Below are 23,325 nucleotides of genomic sequence, written 5' to 3'. Positions count from 1 at the left end.
TGGCCCATCCTACACCCCTCCACCAAGTTTCATGAAAATCGGTCTGGTAGTTTTTGCGTAATCCTGCTAACAATCCAACCAACCTTTAATAAATAAACAAATACACGGCACCAAAAACTTCACAGTGGCCGTGGCGGAGGTAATACTCGACAGGATAACAATGGTAACAGGCACATCTTCTCCACGTGTCAGGTCTGCTGTCGTCGTTGATGCGAGAGCAAGCAAACACCTCACACCTGGGCCCTAAGTGGATTGTGTTGGATGGAGACATTGATCCGATGTGGATTGAATCTCTCAACACGGTGATGGACGACAACAAGGTACCTCCCTCCTGTTCCCTCATACACTAATGTACAGCATGTGCCTGGCAGTTGCTCTTGTCAGAGATAGATTCTCTCTCGGTGCTGTCTCTCTAAGCGATAATTCTGTACCGCAACAGTGGGGATCATGGGAAAAGTTCTATCATGGAACCGCTGCTCATTGCTGTGATTTGGCCCTTCATGTCAGGGTTCCGGTGTGTGATATCCCCCTTTGTGTGTGCCTCAGGTGCTGACTCTAGCCAGCAACGAGCGGGTGCCTCTCACCCCCTCTATGAGGCTGGTGTTTGAGATCAGCCATCTGAGGACCGCCACGCCTGCCACCGTGTCCCGGGCGGGGATCCTCTACGTCAACCCCCAGGACCTGGGCTGGAACCCGTGAGTAGCACTCGTCCTCGGAGGAAACATACTCCGGGAACACATTCGCGACACAGTTTTACGACGCGAGAATGTTTTTTGCCTCCTGTCGCAGGTATGTCGCCAGCTGGATTGACACGAGGGCCGGTCAGACAGAAAGAGCCCACCTCACCATTCTGTTTGATAAGTACGTTCCTCGCTGCCTCGAACAGATGAGGAGCACCTTCAAGACCATCACTCCCATCCCTGAGAGCACGATGATCCAGGTACTCCCTCGCTCTCTCCCTGATACACACACACACACGCACACACACACACACACACACACGCACGCACACACACACACACACACACACACACACACACACACACACACACACACACACACCGATAATGACCTCTGTATTATCTCCTTGGCTGTAGACCCTATGTGCATTGCTGGACTGTCTTCTAACACCAGAGAACATTCCCTCCGACTCTCCACGCGAACTTTACGAGACGTACTTCACCTTCGCTTGCATCTGGGCCTTTGGTGGGGCTCTGTATCAAGATCAGGTATGATGATGATCTCCAACATGATTTTAGGTTGAATGAAAGAAAGAAGAAGGAGCGCTGCTCCTTTAAGTAAAATTGGTAAAACAGGTGCTCTTTGGTAAGGGTGCATTCATAGAAGCTAAACAGGTTCAAGTGAGTCCTTGCACATACACAAAAATGGGGAGTGTGAGAGTGGAATGCAGGATAAAAAACGTGAAAAATCCAAGGCAACTCTGTTATATATTGAAAGTTAAAAAGCCTTTATTATGGCATGGCTACAAAGGTAGAAAACTGGACCTACGCGTTTCAGCTTAGAGCCTTCATCGGGGTAAAAGTGGTATAATGATATTATGTTGTTACTGTAGATGTGTCAGATGCATTGTTCTGGTGCAGAGTTGTCAAGTAGACTGTCAAACCCGTTCCATGTCGGTGTCTGGCTCTGATTCTGCAGCTTTCTGACTACCGGGCTGAGTTCAGCCAGTGGTGGACCAAGGAGATGAAGACGGTGAAGCTGCCAGCCCAGGGCACTGTGTTCGACTTCTACCTGGACCCTGTGTCCAGGCGCTTCCTGTCCTGGAGTGACAAAGTGCCACCCTTCCACATGGAGCCCGACTCTCCACTACAGGTGAGAACACCACAATTATTTCTGTTTGTGGGGGGGGGGGGGTAGGGGGGAGTAACAACTTTTATAAAGTGCCTTAAAATACACTGTTGTAGGAAGCGGCGTTCTTTTGAAAACAATTGCAAGAAATGAACAATGATGCGGTCATATTAAAAATGTGCGAACGCTTCAGTGACCATAATTGGAAGGGGCAGAGCCACTCTTCATGAGGTCACGATGGGGGTCCCGGAAAGTAAGACAGACATGCCACCGTGTCTGATTACCGTCTAGTGCGCCACATACCAGAGTGTGTGGGGGTAAAGGCAACAGAACCAAGACTGACTCTCACCCACGCGCCATTGTCTCTCCTCAGGCTCCTCCCTACAGCTGCTGCAGCTCCAAAGACTCGTGCTGAGCCGTAATTAGCGGGGTTTTGTTCCAAGCTAATGATGCTGTTATGACAGAGTAGTGGCAGTGTACAGAGGAAAATATAAGAAATTATAAATTATGAACAATTCACTGAACACGCGTCTGTCAATAAATCCCATTCGGCGCGAGCAATAATAGCGGAGCGTGTTTCCACACTCTCTCTCTCTCCCTGTTTCCATGACTGCAGGCCGTTCTGGTCCACACGGCGGAGACGGTGCGCCTGGGGTACTTCGTGGATCTGTTGCTGGCGAGGGGGCGGCCCCTGATGCTGGTGGGCAACGCGGGAGTGGGGAAGACCGCTCTGGTCAGGGACAAGCTGGACGGTCTTCCAGACGGCTACGTGACCACCAAAGTGCCTTTCAACTACTACACCACATCCCTTATGCTGCAGAGTGAGTGTGTGTGCGTGTGTGTGTGTGTGTGTGTGTGAGAATGTTGTACGTTGTATGGTACAGTACAGTTGTATATTCACTGACATGATCAAAACAGGAGCACCATCTGCTGGTAATATTACGAGAAAAGGAGAGAGGAACTGTAGTTGTGATCAAACGAACCGTGGTCTCCCCAGCGGCACTGGAGCGGCCATTGGAGAAGAGGGCGGGCAGGAGCTTCGCCCCTCCGGGAAACAGGAAGCTCATCTACTTCCTGGATGACCTCAACATGCCAGCGGTGGACAGCTACGGGACGGTGCAGCCTCACACCCTCATACGCCAGCACCTCGACTACCAGCACTGGTGAGAGGGGAGGACCCACAGAACACGCAGCTCAAGAACATTACACAGATCTGTTATGAGCAACCTCGATCTCGGTTCTTTCTCACACGCCGATACAGGTATGACAGGCAGAGGTTGACCTTGAAGGAAATACACCACACTCAATATGTCGCGTGTATGAATCCAACAGCTGGGAGCTTCAATATCAACCCTAGACTCCAGGTACTCATCGTGTCAATAGTTCTAGTGAAGAAACATAATTACGGTCCCAAAACCTCAGTGAAACGTTGAACCTGCCGCCTTCCTCCCTCAGAGACATTTCTCGGTGTTTGCCGTGAACTTCCCGTCGTCCGAAGCCCTGGAGTCCATCTACGGTCAGATCCTGAGCGGCCATCTGCAGCAGCACGCCTTCGGCGCCGCCGTTCTGAAGACCGGCCCGTCCGTGGTCCAGGCCGCCGTCGCTCTCCACCGCAAGGTGGCCCACAACTTCCTGCCCACGGCCGTCAAGTTCCATTACATATTCAACCTCCGCGACCTCTCCAACGTCTTCCAGGTAGCAGTGACAGTGAAACACGGACTCACGGGACGCAGTTTCAACTCATTATCGAATCTCTCCCAGACACTGCAGATGGGAGAGGTACAGAAAGAAATGATCTTGTTGCATGTGGTCGTTTTGGGTGTGTTTCAGGGCCTGCTGTTCTCTGGAGCGGAGGGTGTGAGACACAGCGTGGACCTGGTGCTGCTGTGGCTCCACGAGTCCAGCAGAGTGTACTCAGACAGACTGGTGGAGCCCGCGGACCTGCAGCTCTTTCACAAGCTCCAGATGGACACCCTCCACGAGTGCTTTGAGGTGCCGTAAACACGCCGCGTCCTCTCGCCCCGACGGTACATACGACCTCCATCGCCACCGCGCGACAAACCTCGTGTGTGTGTTCCAGGGCGTGGAGGAGCAGGAGGTGACGCGACAGCCGCTCGTCTACTGCCACTTCGCCCGGGGAGCGGGAGAGGCGCGCTACTCGGCCATCAGAGACTGGGCCGCGCTCAGGACCGTCCTCACCGAGGCCCTGGACCGCTACAACGAGCTCAACGCCGCCATGAACCTGGTGCTGTTCGAGGACGCCATGCAACACGTGTGAGTGGAGCGACGAGCTCAGAATAAGTGATCGGGGGATGGGGGGTAATCTGTTTCAACTGACGGCCGGTACAGTGACTAATTGGGTTGTGTTGTGACGGTGGCAGCTGTAGGATCAGCCGTATCCTGGAGTCTCCCCGAGGACACGGCCTGCTGGTGGGGGTGGGGGGCAGCGGGAAACAGAGCCTGACTCGTCTGGCGGCCTACCTCTCCTCCGTGGACGTGTTCCAGATCACCCTGAGCAAGGGCTACAGCACGCAGGACCTGAAGGTAAACAAAAGCTACGATCAAGGCAACTTGCTGCCAAAACATTGGCGAATACTTTTTTTTTTTTTTTTATTGCATCAGAGTGTGCCACCCTCTCTCTCAATTTCAGGTAAACCCTTGCTTCTCATAACAGCACATAACAGCACTTTGATGGCAAAAGGTTGAGTAGTGATTACAGTGTGATTGAACGTAAATTTAGTTTTTACTTTGTTCTTCGAAACGCCCCACCCAGTCGTGATCCGTTAGCTTGTCCCCATGAGCTGCTCTCAGCCAAGGAAGAATAATGCAAAATGGCTGTGATTAATTAACAAAGATCAAGGTTTCTTTTAGACAATGTTCCCCCAGATCAATATCCCTGTGGCCTCTTGCAGGCTATTGATCTAATTTAGTCGTGTTCACCCTCTCCACTGACTCATGAAGGAATAATTGTCAGATGCTATTAAAGAGCCTAGGAAAATATTTCAATACCTCATTGATGAGGCCTCTCTCATCCGTTTAATCATCTGTTTAAAGATCAGAGTTCTGAGTGAGTTTGCGCCACTCCATTGATCACACCTCAATACTCCTCAATGGGCCCAGCGTTGAAAGGCAACCCTGGCCTATAACACAGAACACGCCAGCGCTCCACCTCTGCGTTTGTCTGTCTAGGTGGATCTGGCCGGTCTGTACGTGAGGACAGGGGTGAAGAACCAACCCACCGCCCTGCTTCTGACCGACGCCCAGATCCCCGACGAGCGCTTCCTGGTCATCATCAACGACCTGCTGGCATCAGGTGGGGGACGTCAACAAAGGAGTCCCTACGACTCACAAACATTAGTTGTATGGAAAATGCTAGAATGGGAAATATAATGGATAAGGGGTAGCATTAATGACATTGTGCATGGATATTTAGCATTGCTTATTCATTCTGACTCTCCTCGACTCTTGTTGACCCTGTGTCTGTTCCCCCCCCCCCCCCTCCAGGCGAGATCCCTGAGCTGTTCAGCGAGGAGGAGACGGAGGGTATTGTGTCCGGGGTGAGGGCTGAGGTCCGGGGCTCGGGGCTGCTGGACAACAGGGAGAACTGCTGGAGGTTCTTCATCGACCGCGTCCGTCTGCAGCTCAAGGTCCGGGCAGCCCCTCAAACGCTCTTCATCTTAGCGGGGGGTTGGAAATGACATGTGTTGGGAGGGCGAGCGTTCAACAGTTCGACACGCTGTCGCTTGTTGAACGTCTTTTGGCCGGCTGGGGCGGACCGAGCCAGACAGGGACCCCGGGTGGCCAGAGGAAGGAGATGTCACATGTGCCTGGTCCAGCTGACCCGTGGGCCAGGGCTTCTGGTGGCGTGTCCGTCTGCTAGATCCAGCAGTATGGGCCTACTCATGCCAGACGCCCACCAGGATGGCAGTGGAGAGGGAGAGCGGGAAGCTGCCAGTTTGTTCCCTCTCGGACGCATCTGCTATATCACTGGTCTATGACTGTGCGTTTGGGGATGGCACGCGTACATTTGGCAATGCCCCCCTCTCATGTGTGTGTTTGTGTATATGGGGGCATATGTTTGTGGGGCGCGGTACGTTTGCCAGCATAGCCAGTCGGGCGTGGCGTGGCTCTTGCGAGGCCATGTGCTTCCTGTGATGGCGTCTGCCTCTCTCTTCCTGCTTCCTGGCCCGTAGGTGGTGCTGTGTCTGTCCCCCGTGGGGTGCGGCCTGCGCGTCAGGGCCCGCCGCTTCCCCGCCCTGGTCCACTGCACCGCCATCGACTGGTTCCACCCGTGGCCGGCCGAGGCCCTGCGGTCAGTCAGCCTCAGGTTCGTCCAGGAGATCGAGGGCATCGAGGTGAGGCCGTCAAAACCAGCCTATGGTACTAAGCAGTCAATCAGAGGTCCTGCTAATGATGCCGATCTGTTTGCACTGTTCTTCATCAAAGCCTTCGCCTCACACCAGAACCGAGTCCACTCCCTCTTCATCTGCTCTCTGCGATATAATCCGGGCATCGTTAAAAGTAAAAGTTCTCCCCTATTACAAAACAGCACTTTCGGCTTTTTATAACCATGTAATAAACAAGAATAACTGTTGACACGGTCCTGTGTTTTGGCATGTCCTCCCTAATGAGACTCTAAAAGAGGAAGACTTAGTTAGTTAGACTTTTAATGAACATCTTGTAATTACCACAGTGCAGCTGTATTAACTTCCCCATAGATCCCTCATCATTAGTTCCCCACTGAGGTGCTGACACATCGCTGATCACACGCATGGGGACTCCAGTAACTGCAGACGTATCATTGTTTTTCCTCATGGCGGTGGAACGATCAGCTCCCAGGATCATTTATGTTAATGAGAGCGGAGTGATTAATAAGCCCATGACAACCCTCTCCGGAGGCACAGCTGTCACTGCCGGGAAGTGCCATCACATGGTGCGGTGGCCATGTGCCAGACAAGCAGGCTTGTACTTTATACCCAAGCGGTGTGTGTGTGTGTGTGTGTGTGTGTGCTGTATCATGTTTCTATAGCAAGGCAATATTGTTATCCATTACCAGCGAACAGCATAGCACCGGCTTAAACCCGAGATTTTAGATGGTGTGTTTATCAATAGAACATACTGTATGTAAATGTACCTTGTATGAGGAATTGAAAACATTAAAGCGCTATTTGTGAAAAATTATGTCCAAAGCAATCGATATCGTACAAAAAATCCCCAGATTGTTTATCTTGTTAAAGTAGCAGGCAGACAGCAAATGAAATGGTCATCTATTTAAAGTTAGAAATGCACGACGCACAAATAGCTGATGCACAAAGCAAAATCAATAAGAACTTTGCTGGCATCTCAACTGAACACGCATGCTTTGTCAAACAGCATTATGCCAGGTCTTAATTAATAATGATTTTTTCTTACTGAATCCTTGATCATTAACAATGGCTTTTTGTGAGTTATGTTCAGGTTTGATCCCTGTTTTCTGTGCTCATTTATTTTGTATTAATTGATCCCTAACAGTATGATTAATTGAGGCGCTGTGTCATTGAGCACCGTGTGATAAATCCCCCAGCATGGCAAAGCTTTCTACGCAGAGTGTGGAGAAAGTTGGAGGACATGAAGGATAATGTAAACAGTGGCCCTGCTTACAAGCTGCATGTCAGGGGCTTGGAACGCATTATTTTCACAGTGGTTTTAAAGCCTAATCATTCCCGCCCGCTGCACCTAAATTTTAGATTGAGTAAGTCGAGGCTAGCCAAGTAAAACGGCAAAACTTGTAGATGAATTCGGAATTTATGAAGATAATATTTCAGTCCCCATCAGCTTGGGATGTTAAACTCCACTCAATCCAGAGCGCCATGTGCACCCCCCCCCCTCTCCCCTCTCTCCCCTCTCCCCCCCCCCCGCGCTTATGTTTACAGCCCTCCATCCAGGAATCCATCAGTCTTTTCATGGCCTACGTTCACACCAGTGTCAACCAGGCAAGTGAAAAATACCAGCGCAATGAGAAGAGGTACAATTACACCACCCCCAAGAGCTTTCTCCAGCAAATCACCTTGTACAGGAGCCTGCTGGGGAAGAGCCGGGCTCAGCTCCACGGCAAGATGAGCCGACTCGTCAGCGGCCTTCAGAAGCTCCAGACCACGGCCTCTCAGGTGGGAGAGCCCCTGGTTCATATCAGAATCCAGTCACTCTCAAGGCTGAGGCGTGACATTGGCACTGCCCTCCGCCCCAGATACTGTATTACTGTGTGTATAATGCCTTTTGCCCCCGAGCTCTGATTGGATGCTGATAAACCTTGAATATAAATCTTTTTTTTTTTCAGTTTTACTTTGCCAATGAAGACATACTGTATGAATTAATATAAACTAAATGTATGGTCGTGTTTTCAAATTCTGCAGTTGACATTATTGAATCTCTCGGTTCAGGTCGAGGATCTGAAGAGCAAACTGGCGTCCCAGGAAGCTGAGCTCACCGCCAGGAACCAGGATGCAGAAGCCCTGATCACCAAGATCGGCCTGCAGACCGAGAGGGTCAGCCGCAAGAAACAGGCCGCGGACCTGGAGGCCCAGAAGGCGAGTCCTTCCGTCACACACACACACACACACACACACACACACACACACACACAGACACAGACAGACACAGCCACGCAGACGCACGCCTGGTCCCTATTGGATGGACAGAGGTGACATGGCTGACAGCGTGACTGTGTTTTCCGCGCAGGTTGCCGTCATCCAGGCGGAGGTTTCCCTGAAGCAGCAGGAATGTGAAACGGACTTGGTCAAGGCAGAACCAGCGCTGGAGGCGGCCACAGCGGCCCTGGACACCCTCAACAAGGTCCTGCTCTGTCCACGCCCCCTCCCCCCTGAGTCCTGTGAGTGTAGCGAACTGACCGGCTACTCCTGGGTGTGATTTCCTCTCCAGGTGAATCTGACAGAGCTGAAGACCTTCCCCAACCCGCCGCCGGCGGTGATCAACGTGGCGGCCGCCGTGATGGTCCTGCTGGCGCCGCGCGGCCGCGTTCCCAAGGAGCGGAGCTGGAAGGCGGCACGGGCCTTCATGGGCAAGGTTAGCCTGTCAGCGCGTCAATCACATCCGGCTGATTGATGCCAATCTAATCTGCGCGCGGGCCTTGACCCTGCCCCCCCCCCCCCCCTCCGCCGAGCACGCCCCCCCCCCGCCCGCCCGCCCGTGCGCACGCCGCGGCGGGTTGGCTCGCTGATGAATATGCTCGCTGATGAGGGGAGCGACCCTGTCGGACCGCCTCGCCATTGAGCCCCCGGCGCACGGCTCATCGACCCCGCGGCGTTCCTGTGTGAATACCGTCTAGTTGATATCTATATCCCACAAGTAAAGATAAGCTCACGAAAGATTACCAGAGTGAGATTAAGACCGAGTAAAATAAAGATGAATTCGCTAAAGGTACCAGAGTGAGATTAAGAGTTACCTACCGTATCCAACGATAAATAAGGCGGTGTCCTCGTGTTCCTCCCACTGCCAGGTGGATGACTTCCTGCAGGCGTTGGTGTCGTATGACAAGGAGCACATCCCCGAGTCCTGTCTGGGCGTGGTCAAGCAGGAGTACCTCAGGAACCCCCAGTTCCACCCTGACCTGGTCAGGACCAAGTCCACTGCAGCCGCTGGCCTCTGTGCTTGGGCCATCAACATCGTCAGATACTACGAGGTCAGAGAGCATTCTGGACAGACATCATACAATACATACATACATACATATACATACATACATACATACATACATACATACATACATACATACATACATACATACATTGATTGAAACCTTTATTTATACTCAGGTGAGCTCTGAGGTGAGGCCACCTCATTTGCAGAGCTGCTGAGTGTACAACAAAATACATACATACATACATACATACATACATACATACATACATACATACATACATCATTAAAACACTTCTAAGCCTTGACTATTTGCATTCATGTGTGCTGAGAGCTACTGTATGTTGTTACTATAATATACAGTAGCAATATCTGACGATATCTAATATTTGTTTCCCTGTGCTCTGTAGGTCTATTGTGAGGTAGCACCAAAGAGACTAGCTTTGTCGCAGGCTAATGCAGAGCTAGAAACTGCAACAGCAAAACTACTGACAGTTCGGAAGAAGCTTGAGGTATGTGGAATCCTTAGAATTATGCTGGTTCAAAGTATAATCTCACAAGGTTTCAGAATCAAGTCCCATAGCGACTGGACTGGTCTCTGTATCGTTTATCGTGTATCGGGTGGGTATTTGCAGGACTTGGATGCGACCCTCCAGAACCTCACAGCTCAGTTTGAGAAGGCTGCAGCTGACAAGGTCCACTGCCAGGAGGAAGTGACCCACACCAACCAGACCATCGAGCTGGCCAACCGGCTGGTCAAGGGCCTGGAGGTACGAAAGAGAGATGGAGAAGGTTGTGTGTGTGTGTGTGCGCGCGACACGTGTGTGCATGCATTTAACGGGGGTGTGGTCATAGTGGCTGACCTGGCATTGGGTGAGCGGTGACAATGTCAGACGAGTGCATGGAGAGGTGATGTTGACAGAACGGCATGGCTAATCTGGACAGGGATCTGTTATGTCCTGGTGAAGTGACCTGGCTCTGGCCGGCTGTGGCGTGGGTAGCTTTAGTGAGCAGGGGCTCCTCTGCCCTGGCTAAGCAGTCAGCTTTGGGAGGCAGGTACAGAAGGATGGAGGGCAGCAAACGCATGGATGAACTGGGCAAGTGTCTGTCTGGCTTACAGCCTAATGGAGGAGGGAAGAGAGATGGCAGGAAGGCTATACAAACGGTACACTCAAGCTGAGCAGCAGACTGGTCTGGTGGAGTGTGTGTGTGTGCGAGTGTGGGTGTGTGTGTACACTGTGTGTGTTAGTGTGTACCCTGTATGTGTTAGTGTGTACACTTGTGCGTGCGTGTTTTCTCTTCTGGGTCAACAGAAAAAGAAGTGTACTATTCTCCCAGCCTTGTAATGCTTTTGTTAGATCTGTATTAATGCAAAATGGCCAGTGAGAATGGATTTGAATAATTGCGGTTGCGCTGTCTTTTATTCATTTATTTTTATTTTTATTCTGTGGCAACATTTCTGTTCTGTCTTCAAGTTCCCATCTTTTTCATAAGTGGCCCTAAGAGTATCCAAAATCTTTGTTTGTTAATGCGAAATAAAATTGGAGTAATCGTTCTTTCAGTGGCTATTTTATACATTCGACTTTCTTATTCCCACAACAAATAAATGTGGTTTGCATTAGACAGCTTGGCTTTTAAAGATATCAAGATAAATGCTTTGTCTTTATGGCATTGACCTGGAAGCAATAGTGTTTAGACTAATAAATCAGACCGTCTATATTTAATCATTAACTTACCTCAAAACCTCAACAGCTGTTGGAAATTAAAAACGCTTCACCCCAGACTGAGTGATATTACAGGCAATCCATAATGCATTAGGGTAAAATTATAGTGATTTTTAACTGTCTGGGAATTTATTATGCGACATATTCTGGACTCACAGCCCGTTGTAAGGAAATGCCATGCATGATTTATTTGTTGTTGGGTTGTCACAGTCATACTATTGAGGGTCGAAATGGATGCTAAATTGACGCTGAGTGAATTTGCAGCCAGACTTTCAAAGCCAGTTAAAGGGAATTGCGGTTGTATACTTTATCGTGCTCCCATTCTCCTAGTTTGTGTGCAATGGTTGGCAGTCAACACATACGGTCTCAGTCTAGATTAAAGGCCCGATCTTTTTTGGCTGAGCAGAGGGGATGGGGGGTGGGGAAATTCACAGTAAACTACACTCAAATGACCAGCCGTCACTGTCGAGGCTAACCACTGCCTGGTTGTGTGTCCTGCAGTCGGAGAAGGAGCGCTGGTCCGAGGCCGTGGTCCAGTATGAGAATCAGCGTGAGACTCTCTGTGGCGACGTGCTCCTCACGGCGGCGTTCGTCTCCTACGTGGGCTACTTCACCAGGCCCTACCGCCAGGAGCTCCTCTACCACGCCTGGATCCCCTTCCTCCGCTCCCAAAAGGCAAGCCGTCCCCCGAACCGTACTCTTTACACACCGGTCACTCAGTCGTCATGCCCTCCCGTCGATCTGGCCCGTCACGAAACGTTCAGCGTCGACTGAACGCGTCCGAGTCCGTGTTGAGTCGCCACGTGCGGCGGGGCCCCAACCGTCACTGACCTCTCCTCTGTTCCAGGTCCCCATCCCCCTGACCGACGGGCTGGACCCCGTCCTCCTGCTTACAGACGACGCCGCCGTGGCCGCCTGGCACAACCAGGGCCTGCCAAACGATAGGATGTCCACGGAGAACGCCGCCATCCTGACCACCAGCGAGCGTTGGCCGCTCATGATCGACCCGCAGCAGCAGGGCGTCAAGTGGATCCGCAACCGGTTTGGGCCGGAGCTGAGGGTGGTGCAGCTGGGCCAGAAGGGGTGAGAGAGGCCCTTTTACTGAAAACAGTACTGATTAAATTATACCCAGATAGCAAGCGGATGTGTAATGATTCAGGGCCAGATCTGGCCTGTATATGGCCCAGATCCGCTTGCTATCTGGGTACAGTACGTCATTAAAAAAAATAGAGAATTGTACTTGAGACACTGTGGTGTTTATTCTACTTCTATCCAGTAAATCCTTCTGTCGTTTCCAGATATTTGGAGGTGATTGAGAGAGCACTGGCGTGCGGGGATACAGTTCTGATTGAGAACCTGAGGGAGAAGGTGGACCCCGTCCTGGAACCTCTCCTCGGCAGAAACACCATCCGGAGGGGAAGGTTTGTACGCTAGCACTGACCACGGAGGGATAGAGAAACCGCTAATGAAATTGACTACTGTAGTGGTTTTAAGCACATAATTCTTTTGACTGTACTGTACATACAGAGCAAAAGCCACTTCCATTAAATATGTGTTAATGCATTAGATTCCCTATCTGAACATTTCAAATCGACCTGCGGCTTGTCGCCTGTATCCCTGATACCTGTCAATACAGCCACAGCATGTGTAACTTCCCGCCAGCGGTACGAGACAATGAGAGAGGATGAGGCTCGGCCAGCGCCGAAGCGCCACAGACACATGACTGAATGCGATGTGATTACGCGCTCTTTAGATTATGGATGGATTTGTTGTGCGTGTTCTGAATCCCAGAGGCAGACATATCGATCGGCCCCTCAGAGCTGGTGATAGATGTATATTTGTGTGCTCATATTCTTTATGTGTGTTGAATATTGAGCAGTTATTTTTCAGAGTTACGCCATTGTGGGAAGCCACTGTGGTGTGTGAGGACTTTGCCTATTGCTCATTAAACAGGGGAAGAACACTAGAACAGTTCTTAATCGTTCTATCATTACCCTGTCTCAAACTGTACAGTTCTGCAGCCAAGTCTCATGTAGTGATCATTATACATTTAAGTAATTTGCCACTATTTATATTCAGGTATGTGAATTATAAAAAAGCACTGAGCATGGAATGATGCCAAGTTATGTTTTATTAATGAACAAGCGATAACACTGATGTTCAACACCAGTGCAGGTCTTTTAGAATCAGTGGAGCAAATAATTCAATCCCAAAGTATTAATTTAGCACAGCACCACCGTTTTTATCGTGATTATCCATGTTCAATTACCAAGGCATTACCCTGAGTGAACAACATACTCTTTTCAAAAGATTTCATAAAACGGCTACTAAGCTGCCGAATGGAGAGAAAAATTAAAATACCATAAATCGACATCTTCACAGCCGCGGGAACACTTAGCTACATCTTCCCTAGCTCCTTTCCCCGAGCGCGACTATTGAACATCTGAGGGGACGCTTATTGAACTCCTTCTAGAGTCCTGTCTGTTGACCTGTGACGATTCATCGCGGTAAATCCGATTATAAGTTTATTCCTTGTAGATGACCCACACACTTGTTCCTGCCTGTGATTAATACAGCCTGCTGTGGTCGCCATGATGGATCTGGTGGGGCTCCGCAGCTGAAGTTCATTAATAATTGGAATGTTGTAGAGTGTGAAGTAATGAATACTAATTATTTCTTTCATGGCTGACGGAAGACTACAAGCCAATCCATCAGCAGGGACTTTAATTTGGTGGAGTAATGGTTCTATCAATAGTACATTAATTCCGGCTTGTGAAGATATAGAGTTGAACCAGACTTAGGCCATGAGGAACCTGTGCTGTAAAATTGGGGCCTTGTCTGGTCATCGGAGGGGTAATTAGAGACAAATAAAAAGCCAACGTGTTCGTCAAGCCACTCTCAATTTAATTGAAATGCAGGAATGGATTGCTATTGGCGGGCCTTCAGATAATCTTTCAAATCTATTCAAGATTATTTGTCCTCGGATACATTTAACCAAAGTAAAGTCTGACCTTCCGACCCAATTTCCGACTCTGGAAACAATGTGCTAAACGGTTTGGCTGAGTTGCACACTTGGAAGCGCTAGAGGACTTACTACAGTAAGCCGTACTACAGTGAACATACAGTACGACTATGATATCATCCCTATCCCCGTTTGTCCTTGCATGCAGGTACATTCGTATCGGGGGTAAGGAGTGTGAATACAACGGCAGCTTCCGGCTCATCCTCCACACCAAGCTAGCCAACCCCCACTTCCCCCCAGAGCTGCAGGCCCAGACGTCCCTCATCAACTTCACAGTGACCCCTGTAGGCCTGGAGGAGCAGCTGCTGGGCCAGGTCGTCACCAGAGAGAGACCAGACCTAGAGAGCCTCAAGGTAAACCAACCGTTGATTTTCATCGGCGATAGCGAAGCACTTTAGGGGATCGCACTTGCTGTGGATATGGAGTTAAACTTGCGTGGCGTTCTCTTATCTGGACCCCAGCTGGAGCTGACCACGCAGCAGAACCACTTCAAGATCCAGCTGAAGAGCCTGGAGGACGACCTGCTGGGCCGGCTGTCCGCAGCGCACGGGAACTTCCTGGGAGACATGGACCTGGTGGAGAAACTGGAGAGCACCAAGACTACGGCCGCTCACATTCATCACAAGGTGAGATAAGACCAACGCCGTGTCCTCTGCACGGGCTGCTCTCTGGGCTACAGAAGCATTGTTACTGTAAATGAAAAAGGGTGCAGCAAATTGCTGTTGGCAGGGTCTAAGTACAGTAGCCCAAGACCACATGTGCGTGTTTTTTCATTCAATATTCAACACTCAAATGTAGTAGTTCAAAACTCCTAGATGGACAAGCGCTTCGTCCCACGGCGTGAGCCGCAAACGATGTGTACTTAAGGACAAGTGTAATGGAGGAGATGTGGAGCATGACTGAGAGGCTAATAGCTCACGGTGTAAGTGGCACGCGCAGGTGGTGGAGGCCAGGGAGAACGAGACAGAGATCAACGAGGCTCGCGAGCTCTACCGCCCAGCAGCCCGGAGATCTTCACTTCTCTACTTCATCATCGACGACCTCCACAAGATTAACCCCATGTACCAGTTCTCCCTCAAGGTGACATTCGGGGGGGGGGACTCGCTTAGAAGGGCCTGGTATACCATTTGATGTGGGGTATTTGTATATCGCTGCATATCAATCTGCATTTTTCATAGCGTTCGGAAATGATTTGTACTTGTATAAACTGTATTAACGTCCATCTTTTTAGACCTTCAAGTGTCAAGCACGTGGAAGTAAACACAGCTGTTAACCGCCTAGGGATGTAATAATAACCGGTATTATGATAAACCGTGATAAAATTCCATTTAATTTATCATGATAAAATTATCATTAAAACTGTGTTTGATTTCTGCGCTTTGAAAAACTCACTGTAAATACTGTCCAGTGTCAACCAAAGTCGGCAACAGTCTCCAAGACACATTAATTTAAAGTTAATGCAAACAAAAAGTGCATAGTGCTGCTAATTTTATCTGTGGTTTTCAATATAACACTTTATTTTGTTTATTATTATTATTTATTATTTCAGTGTGTGTATCAGTAGTTTTTAGTACATTTTCAGCACATTTTATAATACCGCGATAATACTGATAACTGTGATAATTTTGGTCACTATGATGGTGATATGAAATGTTCATACCGTTACATCTCTATAACCACCATTACGGGTCACTTTACCCCCCCCCCGCCTCCCCGCCCCGCCCCCCACACCCCCACCCCCCTGCCCTGCCCCCCCATGTGTCTGTGGTCTAGTCCTTCCACACGGTGTTCCACAAAGCCATGGGCCGAGCCGAGTGGGACGAGGATGTGAGGACCAGAGTGCTCCTCCTGACGGAGGCCATCACCTACTCGGTATTCCTGTACACCAGCCAGGGCCTGTTTGAGAGGGACAAGTTAACCTTCTTGTCACACACCGCCTTCCAGGTACGGGGCCCCGGGGCCGCCCAAAGGTTGGCCGCCCTGTCATCCTCATCAGTCAACAGCATTTTTCTGCCCGCGCATTAACTTCAATTAAAAACAGCCAGCAGGACCATACGCTCCTATTGATTACCTTTCACACCTGGCCTCACCGCTGCTGTTCGGTCAGTTGCCTCTGACAGGGGGTGTGTTTTGATGGCATAATGCAAATATCTGTCATGGCGCCAACTGTTTTCATCTGTAGTCGCTGGGCTCTAAAGGCTGTCCTTCATCAGGGCGTGTCACGCCAGACTCGCTCGTTCAGCTGTCTGTTAGTGTTGATAGTAGTACGCTAACGTTTAATACTCACTCTTAAGCGTGATACATGGTCATGATGTTAATCCTGGTTATCTCCGTCCTGCCCAGATACTCCTAACACGGGGCCTGATTGATGGTCAGGAGCTGGACTTCCTGTTGCGTTTCCCCGTGGAGCCCAGCAGGACCAGCCCAGTGCCCTTCCTCTCCCCGCTGGCCTGGGGGGCCGTCAGGGTACGTCTCTCTCATCAGCCCTGCCCCAGATAGCAAACGGATCTGGGCCATATATGGGCCGGAACTAAGCCACAAGGGCCAGATCTGGTCTGTATATGGCCCAGATCCGCTTGCTATCTGGGGCCATTATCAACACGATCGTGGTGGTGTGTGTGTGAGAGTGTGTGTGTGTGTTGAATCGGTTGTTTTCTTTCCGTCGAAGAGCGAATGAGACGCGCGGTAACGAGGGTCCGTTTTCGTCTTCAGACCATATCCGCCCTGGACGAGTTCAGGGGGCTGGACCGAGACATCGAGGGCTCGGCGAAGCGCTGGAGGAAGCTGGTGGACTCCGAGTGTCCTGAGAGGGAGAGGTTTCCTCAGGAGTGGAAGAGCAAGAGCTCGCTCCAGAAACTCATCATCCTGCGAGCCGTCCGCCCTGATAGGATGACCTACGCCCTCCGGTAAGAGCAGCCTGGTACTAGACAGAAACTGACCCACTCACCCTGACCATGACGAGTATGCCGCTAAGCGTATTACTTGTGTTATTATCATGAAAAGGAACTATGTTGAGGAGAGTTTGGGAGCGAGGTACGTAGAAGCCGCTCGGACGGAGTTCGAAAAGTCTTTCGAGGAGAGCAGCCCGTCAACCCCTGTGTTCTTCATCCTGTCTCCTGGAGTGGACCCTCTTAAAGACGTGGAGAAACTAGGTACAAAGCTCAGAAATACTACATCGTGACAGATGGTTCGGCTCTACTCTTAATACTCTGTTATGTACAGAATGAGAAAGTGTCCAGTCTGATGCTCTTGGCTGTGGTGCAGGGACGAGACTGGGCTTCTCCATCGACCAGGGCACGGTGCACAACGTGTCTCTAGGCCAGGGCCAGGAAGAGGTGGCCGAAAAAGCCCTGACCAAGGCCTCCCAGCAGGGCCACTGGGTCATTCTACAGGTAGGCAACACGCCTGACGGGCAGAATACAAATAACTCGGCCTGGGTACCAGAGAAAAAGGGCCGTTGTCGGAGCCAAGTACCCGACTCTGCAATTACCTCACCTCCTGAGCCTGGAGAAACAAACTCAATTTGGTTCAATCAAATCCATGATGAGTTAAATCAGCTGCAATCATGAGAGGCTGGAACTGAAGCCTGCAGCTATTACAGCCTTACGCGGATAAAGACGCTTGATGGCTTTGTTGATAATATCATTTCCATCAAAACAACGTCCCTGACAAACAAACATAAATGCAAATAAACAAACGTTCCTTTTATTTAAATGTGATTACTTGTAGCAGCAGAGGGGGTCGAATGGCTTTTAGACGTGGGTAGAATAACAACGCTGTAACCCGGACTCCCTGGCTCTCATGTCGTCCAGAATGTTCACCTGGTGGTGCGCTGGTTACCCACCCTGGAAGCCCTCCTGGAGAGCACGGGGGCGAGCAGTCACCCGGACTACAGGGTGCTTATGAGTGGAGAGCCCGCGCCCAGCCCTGACCAGCACGTTATCCCCCGGGGCGTCCTGGAGAACGCCATCAAAATCACCAACGAGCCTCCCACGGGGATGAACGCCAGCCTGCACGCCGCCCTGCACAACTTCTCCCAGGTCAGCGGCCTGTCGACGACCCGTGGAGTTATTATTCAATAAGTCCCTGTTCGCTAGGCCTTTGCAACATTCTAACTGAAAGTCTCTCTCTCTCTATCTCTCTCTCTCTCCCTCTCTCTCTCTCTCTCTCTCTCTCTCTCTCCTGTAGGATACTCTGGAGATGTGCTCGAGGGAGCAGGAGTTTAACGCCATGTTCTTCTCCCTCTGCTACTTCCACGCCTGTGTCACCGAGAGACGCAAGTTTGGCCCCCAGGGCTGGAACCGGAGCTACCCCTTCAACACAGGAGACCTCACCATCTCTGTCAACGTGCTCTACAACTACCTGGAGGCCAACACTAAAGTATGGTTCTCCCGATTATATATCAGATCTACGCTGTGTGCGTGGAAAAAGACTGACAGAAATAAACCATACAGTACGGCCATTATCTTGGGAACCGTTAAGCATGATAAATGTTCAGTCCTATCTACTTTATAATACTACATTTCCATGGGTAGGGCCACCAATACCCAACCTATAATTTTACTTGATATGAGAGAAAGACAAAGAATCCATTATGACCCCTGAGAACTCGTAATGTGCTTCTCTTAGAACTCCTATTACTCTGGTCACAACCAATTATGTCTCCAGGGTAGTCTGCCCTCCAAAAACGAATGTCCTTCATTATGTTAACCAAACACTAACCTGTATGTGCGTATACAGAGAATTCATTAGGAGGGCAATGAAGCATTCTCCTAAATGTAATTACATGCAGCCAATGTGACAGTTCACAATACTGCATAAGTGATCACTGCAATTAGAGCTGATGAAGGAAGCAATTTGCGAAACAATACAGGTACAAATGATTGTGATCCTCCAGCTTTTGTCACTTGTCCCCGAATCCACAGTTATTTTCTCCCTCCTTCTCCCTCTCAGATCACAATCTCCTGCAGAGAAAGAGACAGTTCTGTCATAAATAGTCTAAACATGCGTTACAAAACATCCCTTTGTCTTAATCTGGTTTGAGGTGAGATTAGGGCTCTGGAGATATGACTGCTATAACAACGTGAATGAATGATTTGAAAAGCAGATCATAGTATTATTATTATAGAACAGAGGGGATATTACTAGTTAGATATCTTTTGGCTCTGCTCATAACATATACATGTATTGTTTAGTGTACTGTATATCTGTATATTAACTCTGCTGTGTTCCTCCAGGTCCCCTGGGAAGACCTGTGCTACCTGTTTGGGGAGATCATGTATGGTGGACACATCACAGATGACTGGGATAGAAGACTGTGTGGGGCCTTCCTACAAGAGTACATGCATCCTAATATGGTAAATTAAATGCAGTTGATCTTTATTATTATTATTATTATTAATAACAACAATAATAATAATAATATTGTTGTTGTTGTTCTTCTTCTTATTGTTCTTATTGTTGTTGTTGTTATTTGTGTCAACACCATTGCCAAAGTGATTAACTACCCTCTTCATTGAAAATAAACATTGATAACATGAAATGTAATTATACGCATATTGTGTGTGAGCAAACAAGCATGTTTAAGCCTTTCATCATGCAGTCTTTTTAATATTACAATGAAGACATGGAAATTTGACAGAAAATCCCAAAGAAGCATCATATCCTGGAGGTCTGTACTGAAGCTAAAGGGTGCCCTCTTGGGATGTATGTACAAAATTACAATTTTCCTCCTCCTCATTGTCCATATAGATCCCAGCACTTCTGCTTAAATCCCTCTGGAAATGTGTCATTTTGTTAGCCGCAGGCTGCTACCATCCACCAGACATCCACCAGACAGTGGGAACAACAGGCGTATAACAACAGGAAGTGTTCAGTGCTGATGGCTCATGTGTCATGTATATGGCCTGGTGGCTCTCATGCATATGGCCTGGTGGCTCTCATGTATATGGCCTGGTGGCTCTCATGCATATGGCCTGGTGGCTCTCATGTCTATGGCCTGGTGGCTCTCATGCATATGGCCTTGTGGCTCTCATGCATATGGCCTGGTGGCTGTCATGTATATGGCCTGGTGGCTCTCATGTATATGGCCTGGTGGCTCTCATGTACAGTATATGGCCTGGTGGCTCTCATGTATATATGGCCTGGTGGCTCTCATGTCTATGGCCTGGTGGCTCTCATGCATATGGCCTGGTGGCTCTCATGCATATGGCCTGGTGGCTCTCATGCATATGGCCTGGTGGCTCTCATGTATATGGCCTGGTGGCTCTCATGTATATGGCCTGGTGGCTCTCATGTATATGGCCTGGTGGCTCTCATGCATATGGCCTGGTGGCTCTCATGTATATGGCCTGGTGGCTCTCATGCATATGGCCTGGTGGCTCTCATGCATATGGCCTGGTGGCTCTTTGCTAGCCATTGTTTGAGTTGATAGTGACAGAGGAGTTTCATTTGTAATTCCCCTGCTTCTCCCAGTCAGTGTGATTATATCCCTGCGGACGCGTGTACCTTCACCAGGCAGGTATGCAGCCGCCCGGCCTCCCACAGTGCTATTAGGCCCCCAGCGCTATCAGCCATCAATCACTGTGTTTTGCTGTATACCCAGTAGCATTTGTCTCACACATCCACCTCTGTCCCTTATATTGATTACCACCTTATTAGAAATCTGTTACAAACACAGCTTTGTCCGATCAGCGCGAGCCTCACTTTCGGGTGAGCTCGAACCATCTGAGTGGAACAATCGAAATGCATTCCCGTGCATAAGTTCTTGTATATTAGAGCGTGTTGTTATTAGACTTTGCTGATGTATAGACCGTGTGTCTTCTGTTTGTGTAGTTGGAGGGGGAGCTGTTCCTGAGCCCGGGGTTCCTGGCCCCTCCATACATGGACTACAGCGGTTACCACGGCTACGTGGATGACAAGCTGCCCCCGGAGAACCCCGCGCTGTACGGTCTGCACCCCAACGCGGAGCTGGACTTCCTCGTGGTCACCTCGGACTGCCTCTTCAGGACGCTGCTGGAACTGCAGCCCCACAACGCCTCCATGGGAGAGGGGCCGTCACAGAGCACGGAGGAGAAGGTACACTGCTTATCATGACGACAACAACAACAACTGAGTGTCAACAACAGAGCAAACATTGGACTGTTTAACTTGAATCCTGTACTCTCTGCTCAAGGTCAAACAAGTGCTTGACGAGATCTTGGAGAAGCTTCCCGAGGAGTACAACATGGCCGACGTGACGGCAAAGTCCGCGGAGCGCAGCCCCTACATCCTGGTGTGCTTCCAGGAGTGCGAGCGCATGAACGCGCTGCTGGCGGAAATAAGGCGCTCCCTCAAAGAGCTGCACCTGGGGTTGAAGGTGCGCCGCCACTTTTTAACTGCCTTCGCGTACGCCTCGTGTTCCCATTCCGCCAGATACAGTAACGGATACAGTATGTGTTTTTTTAGGATGAGATTTTGTGTTTTCTCTCAGGGGGAACTGACCATCTCCTCCAACATGGAGACTCTCCAGTCGTCTCTGTTCTATGACGCTGTCCCAGACTCCTGGACCAGGCTGGCGTACCCCTCCACCAACACCCTCGCACAATGGTGACTAACGGAGCCAAATACGGAGCACTTTACCGTTGAAAGCAACGCACTAAGTGAAAGAATTGGAGTTGAAAGTATACCGTACTTTCAGGTTCAGCGATGTCCTGTGTCGCTGTCGAGAGCTGGATACGTGGAGCCAGGACCTGGTCCTCCCTGCTGTGGTCTGGCTCTCAGGGTTGTTCAACCCCCAGTCCTTCCTCACCGGTGAGCTCCCTCGCCTCTCTACCCCCCCTCCACACACACACACACACACACACACACACACACACACAGTCATCGTGATGATGAACACGTGTGTGTTCACAGCTGTCATGCAGAGCATCGCCCGTAAGAACCAGTGGCCGTTGGACCGAGTGACGCTGACGGTGGACGTGACTAAGAAGAGTAAAGAGGACTACGGACATCCGCCCCGGGAGGGGGCCTACGTCCATGGCCTCTACATGGAGGGTACGGGGGGTGGGTGGGGGCTAGCTCGCCACACGAACGCCGCCGCGCTCTTTTTTTTATGCTGCCGTGTGTTTTACTTCCTAATCCGGACTGTGGTTGTTTGATATGTGCTCCGCCCAGGCGCCAGGTGGGACAGCCAGGCGGGCGTGGTCTCGGAGGCGGTCCTGAGGGAGCTGACCCCGCCCATGCCCGTGCTCTACGTCAGGGCGGCGCCGGCGGAGCAGCTGGAGCTGAAGAACGCGTACGAGTGCCCGGTGTACCGCACCAAGCTCCGCGGGCCCACCTACGTCTGGACCCTCCATCTCAGAACCAAGCAGCCTCCCGCCAAGTGGGTCCTGGCCGGAGTGGCCCTGCTGCTGTCCGTGTGAGCGCCAGGGTCAGCCTACAGGTCAGAGGTCAGGTAGGCAAGCCACAGGGTTAGCCTACAGGTCAGAGGTCAGGTAGGCAGTGAGCCCACAGTAGACGCACTACTCGCTGCAGGAAGTGTAATGTTTCAAATCCCTCCTTTGAGACAGAGTTTAGCAGCTGTAGAACAGATGGTTTACATTCTGGAGTTGTGATATTTAGGGAGTCGAGTGCTAAACAGGATTTATTGAAGATTGGAGATTATCATGGTTGTATTACAGGTTTATCGAATTGTGTTATCCAATTTAAAACAAAAATAAGTGTTATGGTATTATCAATACATGTTTTTAATTGCTTTCAGTATTATGCATTTGAAAAGTATTAGTCTTTGACATCATGTTGGCTACTACATGTTTCAGACAAAAATAAATTATAAACAAACCTTAACGCACGGGTGGCTAGCTGTTGGTGAACTTGTTTATGCATGTGTACGTGTGAGCGTGTTGAACTTCTCCCCTGAGACTGAGGAGTCTGGGAATGATTTGTCGCGAGCTTATGTCTCCATTTAGACCATGTAATTCTGGATGGGGAGCATATTTTATTGGAAGGTCAAGATTAAAAAAGCTCTCGGGCTGCCCTCTCCTAACTGAATGATACACAATGCCGTCTGGACGAGTCCCAGCTTGAATTCCCAGGAGATGATGTGCATGGCTGCTATTGACTTTTAAATGAGGTGCATTTGACATTGACCTTTTG

At 49.9% G+C, this 23,325-nt stretch overlaps 1 protein-coding gene across 1 annotated transcript in view; it reads left to right on the top strand.

Moving 5' to 3' along the window:
* LOC311312184 (dynein axonemal heavy chain 11) overlaps nucleotides 1-22,592 on the top strand; it is a gene marked incomplete at both ends in the record, with an annotated part of 38,006 nt that extends 15,414 nt beyond the window's left edge. The window contains 42 exons of the mRNA XM_084442054.1: nucleotides 193-320; nucleotides 547-695; nucleotides 790-940; nucleotides 1,098-1,229; nucleotides 1,660-1,833; nucleotides 2,426-2,630; nucleotides 2,807-2,972; nucleotides 3,071-3,173; nucleotides 3,265-3,504; nucleotides 3,640-3,801; nucleotides 3,890-4,083; nucleotides 4,191-4,353; nucleotides 4,999-5,122; nucleotides 5,314-5,456; nucleotides 6,003-6,164; nucleotides 7,722-7,955; nucleotides 8,229-8,375; nucleotides 8,527-8,640; nucleotides 8,728-8,871; nucleotides 9,305-9,487; nucleotides 9,855-9,956; nucleotides 10,080-10,214; nucleotides 11,670-11,843; nucleotides 12,016-12,251; nucleotides 12,467-12,589; nucleotides 14,339-14,543; nucleotides 14,652-14,816; nucleotides 15,130-15,270; nucleotides 15,964-16,134; nucleotides 16,534-16,656; nucleotides 16,903-17,096; nucleotides 17,194-17,342; nucleotides 17,455-17,582; nucleotides 18,003-18,230; nucleotides 18,379-18,570; nucleotides 19,428-19,547; nucleotides 21,025-21,267; nucleotides 21,365-21,547; nucleotides 21,662-21,777; nucleotides 21,869-21,981; nucleotides 22,084-22,224; nucleotides 22,345-22,592. Of these exons, the coding sequence (XP_084298180.1) occupies nucleotides 193-320; nucleotides 547-695; nucleotides 790-940; nucleotides 1,098-1,229; nucleotides 1,660-1,833; nucleotides 2,426-2,630; nucleotides 2,807-2,972; nucleotides 3,071-3,173; nucleotides 3,265-3,504; nucleotides 3,640-3,801; nucleotides 3,890-4,083; nucleotides 4,191-4,353; nucleotides 4,999-5,122; nucleotides 5,314-5,456; nucleotides 6,003-6,164; nucleotides 7,722-7,955; nucleotides 8,229-8,375; nucleotides 8,527-8,640; nucleotides 8,728-8,871; nucleotides 9,305-9,487; nucleotides 9,855-9,956; nucleotides 10,080-10,214; nucleotides 11,670-11,843; nucleotides 12,016-12,251; nucleotides 12,467-12,589; nucleotides 14,339-14,543; nucleotides 14,652-14,816; nucleotides 15,130-15,270; nucleotides 15,964-16,134; nucleotides 16,534-16,656; nucleotides 16,903-17,096; nucleotides 17,194-17,342; nucleotides 17,455-17,582; nucleotides 18,003-18,230; nucleotides 18,379-18,570; nucleotides 19,428-19,547; nucleotides 21,025-21,267; nucleotides 21,365-21,547; nucleotides 21,662-21,777; nucleotides 21,869-21,981; nucleotides 22,084-22,224; nucleotides 22,345-22,592 (6,848 nt within the window). The remainder of the gene's footprint in view (nucleotides 1-192; nucleotides 321-546; nucleotides 696-789; nucleotides 941-1,097; nucleotides 1,230-1,659; nucleotides 1,834-2,425; nucleotides 2,631-2,806; nucleotides 2,973-3,070; nucleotides 3,174-3,264; nucleotides 3,505-3,639; nucleotides 3,802-3,889; nucleotides 4,084-4,190; nucleotides 4,354-4,998; nucleotides 5,123-5,313; nucleotides 5,457-6,002; nucleotides 6,165-7,721; nucleotides 7,956-8,228; nucleotides 8,376-8,526; nucleotides 8,641-8,727; nucleotides 8,872-9,304; nucleotides 9,488-9,854; nucleotides 9,957-10,079; nucleotides 10,215-11,669; nucleotides 11,844-12,015; nucleotides 12,252-12,466; nucleotides 12,590-14,338; nucleotides 14,544-14,651; nucleotides 14,817-15,129; nucleotides 15,271-15,963; nucleotides 16,135-16,533; nucleotides 16,657-16,902; nucleotides 17,097-17,193; nucleotides 17,343-17,454; nucleotides 17,583-18,002; nucleotides 18,231-18,378; nucleotides 18,571-19,427; nucleotides 19,548-21,024; nucleotides 21,268-21,364; nucleotides 21,548-21,661; nucleotides 21,778-21,868; nucleotides 21,982-22,083; nucleotides 22,225-22,344) is intronic.
* Between the last annotated feature and the right edge of the window lie 733 nt (nucleotides 22,593-23,325).

The sequence above is a fragment of the Borostomias antarcticus genome (assembly GCF_949987555.1).
Source record: "Borostomias antarcticus genome assembly, chromosome: 8".
NCBI classification, from domain to species: domain Eukaryota; kingdom Metazoa; phylum Chordata; class Actinopteri; order Stomiiformes; family Stomiidae; genus Borostomias; species Borostomias antarcticus.
The sequence above is the reverse complement of the archived record's forward strand: the minus strand, read 5'-3'. Positions and strand labels throughout refer to the sequence as shown.